Source organism: Entamoeba dispar, genomic scaffold (assembly GCF_000209125.1).
Source record: "Entamoeba dispar SAW760 scf_1105229460687 genomic scaffold, whole genome shotgun sequence".
NCBI lineage: Eukaryota > Evosea > Mastigamoebida > Endamoebidae > Entamoeba > Entamoeba dispar.
Genome location: NW_001854317.1, coordinates 28,630 through 36,582, shown reverse-complemented (window position 1 = coordinate 36,582; position 7,953 = coordinate 28,630). Strand labels below are relative to the sequence as shown.

At 24.7% G+C, this 7,953-nt stretch overlaps 5 protein-coding genes across 5 annotated transcripts in view, besides 15 other annotated features; 2 read left to right on the top strand and 3 right to left on the bottom strand.

Annotated features, from left to right (window-relative positions):
* Positions 1 to 1,846, bottom strand: part of EDI_023820 (uncharacterized protein) — a gene marked incomplete at both ends in the record, with an annotated part of 7,396 nt that extends 5,550 nt beyond the window's left edge. Inside the window, 3 exons of the mRNA XM_001737540.1 lie at positions 35 to 1,372; positions 1,435 to 1,635; positions 1,700 to 1,846. Coding sequence (XP_001737592.1) covers positions 35 to 1,372; positions 1,435 to 1,635; positions 1,700 to 1,846 — 1,686 coding nt within the window. The remainder of the gene's footprint in view (positions 1 to 34; positions 1,373 to 1,434; positions 1,636 to 1,699) is intronic.
* Positions 805 to 833: a sequence feature (AT_rich).
* Positions 1,717 to 1,787: a microsatellite.
* A 41-nt stretch (positions 1,847 to 1,887) lies between the features above and the next one.
* Positions 1,888 to 1,975: a microsatellite.
* Positions 1,900 to 1,960: a microsatellite.
* A 65-nt stretch (positions 1,976 to 2,040) lies between the features above and the next one.
* Positions 2,041 to 2,068: a sequence feature (AT_rich).
* Positions 2,069 to 2,687: 619 nt separating this feature from the next.
* EDI_023810 (ribosomal pseudouridine synthase, putative) lies at positions 2,688 to 3,857 on the bottom strand (the record flags this gene model as incomplete). The annotated part of the gene is made up of 1 exon (XM_001737539.1): positions 2,688 to 3,857. The coding sequence occupies one exon, from the start codon at positions 3,855 to 3,857 to the stop codon at positions 2,688 to 2,690; it is 1,170 nt and encodes a 389-aa protein (XP_001737591.1).
* Position 3,858: 1 nt separating this feature from the next.
* Positions 3,859 to 3,916: a sequence feature (AT_rich).
* A 51-nt stretch (positions 3,917 to 3,967) lies between these two features.
* Positions 3,968 to 4,660, top strand: EDI_023800 (uncharacterized protein; the record flags this gene model as incomplete). The annotated part of the gene is made up of 2 exons (XM_001737538.1): positions 3,968 to 4,382; positions 4,437 to 4,660. 2 exons carry the CDS (start codon positions 3,968 to 3,970, stop codon positions 4,658 to 4,660), a joined length of 639 nt encoding a protein of 212 aa, XP_001737590.1.
* Positions 4,661 to 4,765: 105 nt separating this feature from the next.
* Positions 4,766 to 4,829: a sequence feature (AT_rich).
* A 33-nt stretch (positions 4,830 to 4,862) lies between these two features.
* Positions 4,863 to 4,904: a sequence feature (AT_rich).
* A 125-nt stretch (positions 4,905 to 5,029) lies between these two features.
* Positions 5,030 to 5,080: a sequence feature (AT_rich).
* Positions 5,081 to 5,179: 99 nt separating this feature from the next.
* On the top strand, positions 5,180 to 5,875 carry EDI_023790 (uncharacterized protein; the record flags this gene model as incomplete). The annotated part of the gene is made up of 1 exon (XM_001737537.1): positions 5,180 to 5,875. One exon carries the CDS (start codon positions 5,180 to 5,182, stop codon positions 5,873 to 5,875), a length of 696 nt encoding a protein of 231 aa, XP_001737589.1.
* Positions 5,850 to 5,924: a sequence feature (AT_rich).
* A 43-nt stretch (positions 5,925 to 5,967) lies between these two features.
* Positions 5,968 to 6,058: a sequence feature (AT_rich).
* Positions 6,059 to 6,104: 46 nt separating this feature from the next.
* Positions 6,105 to 6,214: a sequence feature (AT_rich).
* Positions 6,215 to 6,537: 323 nt separating this feature from the next.
* Positions 6,538 to 6,597: a sequence feature (AT_rich).
* A 147-nt stretch (positions 6,598 to 6,744) lies between these two features.
* On the bottom strand, positions 6,745 to 7,386 carry EDI_023780 (uncharacterized protein; the record flags this gene model as incomplete). The annotated part of the gene is made up of 1 exon (XM_001737536.1): positions 6,745 to 7,386. The coding sequence occupies one exon, from the start codon at positions 7,384 to 7,386 to the stop codon at positions 6,745 to 6,747; it is 642 nt and encodes a 213-aa protein (XP_001737588.1).
* Positions 7,387 to 7,671: 285 nt separating this feature from the next.
* Positions 7,672 to 7,749: a sequence feature (AT_rich).
* A 21-nt stretch (positions 7,750 to 7,770) lies between these two features.
* Positions 7,771 to 7,803: a sequence feature (AT_rich).
* Positions 7,804 to 7,953: the final 150 nt, after the last annotated feature.

The following is a 7,953-nucleotide window of genomic DNA, read 5'->3' as shown; positions in this document are numbered from 1 at the left end:
TAATCTCATCAATAAAATGACCAATCTTATCTACTGATACGGCAGTAGTGAATGACCTTGTAAGAGATTGTATAGGAGTATTAGCCATTGGATAAATAGCTGCCATTGGTTTAGATACTCCTGGAGTAAATTTGTCATTATCATTATCTCTTAGATAAACAGTAACACAAACTCCGTTTCTTTTTTTCTCTTTACCAAGACAAATTTCAGTTGGATAAACAAATAATAAGTTTTCATAATCCATAAAAATATCCTCTTTCTCTTGAATTGATAAATCAGTCATAGTACAAAATTGAGATCCATTTGTACCATCTTGAGTATTAGTTACCATGAATCCATCATAATGAACATCTTCTTTTTTTGATGGCTTAAAAACAAATTCCCAATATCCACATGTTTTCATTTTGTCAATGTCTTTAATCATTGAAACAACATCTTTAGGATCTCCTACTGGCTTAACTAATTTAAATGGATCATATTTTGGTTTAAATTTAATTAACGCAGCACTAAACATTAATAATTGTAACATTCCTTTTTGTTCAAAGATACGGTTCGATTCTTTAATTCCATCAATATACTTCTTTTTAGTTTTTAATTCTTTTTGACCTTCATCACTAAAAATGTCTCGTGCAAAATCAATGTTTGGATCCATTTGTTTATAGACTTGTAACACAACATAATTTTCTTCTTCTCCAATAAACTCTTCTTTTAAAGGAATTGATACTAATGGAACATTAAGTGGTTTAGTTTCTTTTATATGATCTTTTAAAGCATCAGAAGTTAATGTAAAATAGAAATCCGATGTTAATTTAATATAATTTTTATCATATAAACTCATTCTACAATATAAATTATCAGTAGTCATATTTATTTGAAACTTAGTAATATTAACAATAGTAGGTTTTCTTATTTTTAATAATTCTTGAATAGAACGAGGTTGAGCATTACATAATGTTGTTGAATATAATAATTCATCTGAAGTAATTTTAGCATTAAAATTTTGGAATAAAAATTTATTCTTTTTCTTTCTTGAACCAGGTTTATGTGTTTCTGTTTGAATGAGTGAGTCAACATTAAATTCTTCATTGTTAGATGGTAATGAAATTTTTGTTATTTCTTTACCTTCAAATACACTAATATATTTTTTTGGTGTTTGAAAAATTGATATTGATTGATTAAATAATTGGTTGTAAATAGTTCGATGATATTTGTCATTTGGACATTGTTGTTGTGGAGAAATAAGTGCATGTGGTTTATCAAATGAAGAAATGGTAAAAATATTTCGGTCAAGGTATTTATATTGAATATCAACACCAGTTTTATCAGCAAATTGATTTTCAAATGAATTAAAAATATTTCCTGTTTTTTCTTTCTATAAGTAATAAATACCTTTATATTCTTTTTATTACTACTTATTTAATAATTGAAACAAACTATCATTTCATTTAAATTAGATGTAATATATTTATGAAACGCAATAAATTCACTTCTTTGAACTTTATAAGCTTTTTGTAAGAATGTTTGACCACAATGATATTTAATTGTTTCTTCTGTCAAACTAATATTAAATTCTTTTTCAATATATTTCTTTAATTGATATACATCTAATTCTCCATTATGTTCTGTGTCATAACTCTAATAAATAAATCCTTTTTTTATCTATTATGAAATTATTTATCAATAACTCCTTTAAACAAACATCAAATTTCTGTAAAATTTTTTGGTTTTGTTCATTCATTTTCTTCGGTTTTTTTGTTTCATTTTCTTCTTTTTTCTTAACTTCTTTTGTGTTGATATCAATCTCAAATATTTCTTCTAGATCTGAAGGCAACAACTTCTGCGTCATACAATCTAACTTCTCCTTAAAATTTTTGAGATGCTTTTAGATTCTTCTTAATATCTTATCTCTTATTTTCTATTTTTTTTTTCCCCTTCATTTCATTTTTTTACGTTTTTTCTCGAATTATTTTTTTTTGTAATCAAATCTACTAATTTTTTTTCAAGATTGTTCCTATATTTCAATAATCTATTTCAAATAACAAAAATTTAAAATATAAAACAAAAATATCAAAAACTAGATAGAATTTGAAATGAGAAACATCATAAATAATGGGTATCCTATTCATATTAAAGTTAATGAAGTATACAATTTCCTTTATTATTCAAAAACAAAACAATCATCAAATGAAGAGTCTGAAGAAATACTTGTTGAATAACAAATCATATTTGAAGGTGAAATATTAGTATGTAACTGACAAAAGAGCGGATCATTTAGAATTGGATTTGAATTTCTTGGAGGAGGAACAAAATTTCTGTCAATAGGTGAAAGTATAATAGAAGAACAAGAACCAGAACATGATGAATCATCTAATTGTAAAGGATGAAAAGCACAAGGAATAAACATTTGGTTTGTTTCTTTTTTATCAAAAATAAAACAATGATGTAAGTTTTGGTAAAATTGCATTAATAAGATTCAAGATGAACTGAAATTCATTTCCTTATTCTGAATTTTCTTTGACTTTTTACTAAAATCAGGAACTAAATAAAGTTTCCTTCACTTGTGTATTTCAATTATTGTTGCAAATATGCTAGTTTTCTGCAAATTATTTTGTTTTGTTTGGAGTTGAACACACCAAACATTTTTTTACATTTCTTTTATCTCATACACCAACAACTTGTTATAACTTCTAATTAACTTCTGAAAGTGTTTGATTATGAACCATTCTCCATTCTTGGAGATCTTTACTACAATCATAGTTTTTTGTTCCCCATTTTGGAATCTCGGAGATAAATGTTTTTATTGTGCCATGATATTCAACTGAAAGTTCAATACAAGACAACCACAAATTTTCTTGAGGTATTTCAATTCCTGAAATACATTCTTTACATCCAGGTTGTTTCCAATTTTCTGGAATAGAAAAATGAATACAATATTCATTTTTATTTCTATACATTGAATCATTCGCTATTGGATGATTTTCATAACTTAAATGAACTCTTATTTGATGCATCCTTCCTGTTTTTGGAATAGCCCAAAGAAGAGTTGTATCAGTTTTTTGGTCATATTGAATTTGTTCAAAAATTGTAGTTGATATTTTTCCTTCTGAACCAACAGTAACTCGTTGTTTAGTAATACACGTTGTTTCAATAATAGGTTTATTTACAATACAACTACCCATATAGCCAATTACCCTACAAATATATTTTTTATGTGCACTTATAAAATGACGTTGTATTTCATTTGCTATTTCAGAACTTTTAGCTATTATTAATACTCCACTTGTTAAACGATCTAATCGATGAACTCCAAACAATTTTATATTTCGTTCTTTTTCTAATATGTTTATAACTGTATTTTCAGTATACCTTCCTCCTGAGTGTGTAGGTATTCCACTTGGTTTATTGACAACAATAACATCATTATCTTCATGAATAATTGGTAATAAACATGGAACAGGTAATTCATGTCGGTGTATTTGATTTAATAAAATATCTCCTTGTTCAAAAATACAATTCTCATTTATTTCTTTATTATTTCTTTGAACTTTTAATAGTCTCTTTTCAAATGCTTTTGTAATATCATCATCTAAATAATGAAATTCTTCTTTCATTATTTCTTTAACTTCTTTTCCAATCCATCTCTCTTTGACAATAACTTCAAACCAATAAACATATGGAACAACCCATCTCATTCCATCAATAATTTCAATCTTTTGTTCAATACGTTCTTTACATTGATTTAATCTATTCTTTTTCATTTCTTTTCTACTCTTAATTTTTTCCTTAAAAGCTTCTCTTCTTTCTCTTCTACTAAGATAACTTTTGGGTTTAGTCTCTATCTTCTTTTTCTCTTCCATCAATAAATTGAATTATTTTCATTAATTTTTATTTCATTTTTTATGAAAAAACAAAAAAAGCCCTTTTTATTTTTAGAATACATCTTTAAATAACTAAAACCTACTTAAACATGAAGGTTAAACAAATTTCATTAGAGGAAACAACTGAGGCAATCTCTAATTTCATTGAAGAATTAAGGACTAGACCTACAACCAATATCTCTATTCTTTCTAAATATGATATTTTATTAAATGGTCTTCGTGCATCTCCAGAAAATGAAAAAACACCGTTTATTGATTGTGAATTACCATTTTCAATTTCATTATATCCACATCATTTAAAAAATATTAAAGGTTCAATTCAAGAAATTATCGATAGTTATCTTTTAACATCTTATGTTAATGGTACTTTCCAAGGAATAATTATGTCTTATAAAAATTTCAAGATTCCTGAAAAAACTAAAACTTCTTTTGATTCTGGTATTCTTACTATTCATTTAAAATTAAATTGTATTGTCTTTAGACCAGTAATAAATACATACTTAAGTTTGTTTTTTTTATCATTTTTTATTCTGTTTGATATTTAATTTATTTGTTTAGTTGCTACTGTATGTCAAAAAAGTTTCGATCATATAGCATTATTGGTATATGGTATTTTCAATGTAAAAGTAAGTACTGATCTCGTTCGTGAACGATTATCACCTAAATTACAAATTGATGTATTAGTACGTTTTAAAATTCGTGGAATGAATTTCAATCATAACCCACCTATTATTGAAGGTGAAATGAATGATTCTCATTGCAAAATTTTAAAAGTAGAATAAGAAATAGTTTTTCAATTCTAATTTGATTGTTAAGACTACTATTTGATTTTTTTTATTAACTTTTGTTAACCCTTTTATCGAAATTTGATGTACTAATAACAAACCATTAAATTTAATGTTATTAATCATTATTAATCATAAACAAAAACATTTTTTATATTTATTTAATGAGTGGATATACGAATTTTAATTCTCCATATAGTATATTTTTTATGTTATTTTTTTTTCTTTTTTTGTTAATAATCTCGAAAGAGTCTCTCAATTTGTTAATATGATTGTCAAAATTCAGCACAACCCCCTATTTTATTTAGTCTTATACTTTTTTATTATTCCTATTTCAGTTTATCATTTGAATAATTTGATATCCCGTATATTTGTAATAAAAAAAAAATAAATAAAATAAATGTAATACTTAATATTCTTCTTAAAGTGAATTTATTTATAGAACATAAAAGATAAAATGGAGTTCTAAATTTTTAAATGAAATAATCTAATAGCTTTAATTCTCTTAGTTCTCAAATGAATCAAACTCCACAATTATGTATTTACCTACAACACCCAATTTGTCAAATTATTCACTCAACCGCAACTCAATTTCATATTCACAAAGCATTACAAAAGTATGAAAATCTTTCTCATCGTATTTTCCTTTCAGTACTGTTTGCTTATTGCAATACTTTCTTTAGTGGAATTATTTTTGATTATCAAGTTAATACTAGCTTATATATTATGGTTGTTCATACATCAATAGCTTTTATTCTTGAATCAAACGTTATTTTTTCTTTATTACAGAGGTATATTTTAATAGATGACATGTGTTTAGCTGTTAAGGCGATGAGGGCAGGGTGTTCTGCTTTTTTAAGTTTCTCAGAAAAACATTTCTCTGGAAGTCATTTTCTTATTTGTGCAGTTTATGCATTATTTAAAAGTCATGGATCAGATGTGTATGGGTTAATAATAAGGTATTGTCTTGGTATTCCTGTTAAACCATTTAGGTTATTCATCCCCATGAGTTTTATTAATGAAATTCCATTCCTTATTGTTCTTCATTTTACTATTCCATATATGAATAATATTCACAAAACATTATTTATCATTACTTTTGATATAACCACCATCATAAATATTGTTTTATCAAATCATACTGAAAAATCAATGCAAGACTATGCTTTAGATTACTTGGTTAAAGTATTAAAACATTATAAAAAAAATTAAATTACAAAAAACAAAACTATCTAATGAAAAAAAAAAGATATAATTATATCCTAGTGTTACCTATTTTTATCTTGGAAAAAAACAAAATTCTCTTTTTATTAAAGTTAAATAATAATAGATTATTCTAACACAAACAATTTTTTCTTTTTTTTTTCTAAATATAATATATTAAAGTATTAATAACTTTTACCTAATTTTAGTGAATAGAAGTATTTTATGAAGCAACCACTTTATATAATTTATATAAAAGTTTCTTTGAATAATTTAACAATTACTAATAGTTCTTGAAAAATATTATTTATCAATAATACTAATTTAAATATATTTAAAAGATAATTTGTAACGAAAAATCTTTTAAATTATTACCATAATAATAAGGATACTTACAAAAGTTTTTTTATTATTACAATAAGGGAGAGGTAAGTGTTATCTTATTACTAACCTCAAGGTAAAAATATTTCTAGAATGTACGATAATAAATAAAAATACTTACAAAGATAAAATTTAAATGGTCATATTTGTAGATAAATCATTTAAAAAATAAAGAAGAAACAGAAAAAGGATATAACTGTTAATACTAAATGGTGTTTAAAAGGATTTAAAAATAATACACCTTTTTTGAATATAACTAAGATATGATAATAATAATTTATTGGTTTACGTTAAAAAAAAAAAGAAATTTATTTTATTTTCTATGTAAAAAATATTAAAAAAATAATAATGTCATTATCATCCCTCAGAGATCAAGTGTTTCATTCATTGAAATATAATAGCTCTTGTGATGAATGCGAATGATCCACATCTTTGCTATTTTATTATTTATCAGACACTCTTCTTTACATCATTGGGTTAAACACAAAAAATATGAATTATATTTTTAATTCTCTTGCTTTATAAAGAATTTCATCTAAACAATCAATCATACCAATAATTTCTTTATATTTTTCTTTATACAATTCTTGGTCTTCAGTACGTTTCTCTTTCAATTTACTTTGGACTAAAACAAAACTGACATATCCATTCCATATGCTTCCTCTAAGAGAAATTATTTTCTCTTTAAACGTTTTCATCTCAATCATTATTCGTTGGTTAGTTGAACCTCCATATTTACACCAAACTTCATAAGGAGTTTGACAAAGTTCAATAGTAACTCCCCAACTACAATTAATAGGTCCTCCATGATACTCTTGTTTTTTATTATAATACTGAGGAAGAACTTGTTCCATAGTATAATACCATTGTTTTTTAACTTCATTACATTGGATTTTCCAATTATCAATTCGTTTAATAGTAATTTGGTATTCAGATTCATTTGTTTTTTCTACAAATTCATTGTGTTGTTCAATATCTTTTTCAGTTTGACAAAATTTTGGTGTGTTAAGTTCTGTTCTAATAGAAGGATATGACTCTCCATACTTTTTATCTAATTCCCTTAATAATTCGATGGCTCTTTCTTTCACAGAAGAAATGCTAAAAGCTTTACTAAATATTTTATGAATTCTAGGATACATTAATTGTTTCATTGTTTTACTTTTATCAAAGAGAAATACAAATAACTCAAAATAAGATATACAGTTGGCTTTATCTAATTCGTTCATCAAATATTCAAATGTAATATGAATATATCTTGTATCAGATTTACAATATTCTGAAACTAGATGAAAATCTTTAGATGTGAAATCTAATGAATTACAAATAATTAGTTTAGAGATTGACTTTTTTAATGTGTTATTTGCTGTTAGCTGATTGATCGGAATACTAATATGATTACTACTCATATTAATAAGATCTAATACTATTTTTTAGTATTTTTTAATTAAAATTACTATAATTTAATCAGAGAATAACAATTATATTATTCATATTTATTTTATCCCTCTTTTTTCAAATCTGTGTTATAATTAACAATAAAAAAATTATAAATATTTCGATTATAACCTAATCATTTAACGCACATTACTTAGTGTTGTTCGTGATGTCCAAGATGAGCGTGAGCAGCTTTAATGGCTTCAAGGGCTCGTTGGATTTCATCTCTCTTAGCAAGTCCTCTTTTATGTGTTCCAAGATGTTTTTTAGCA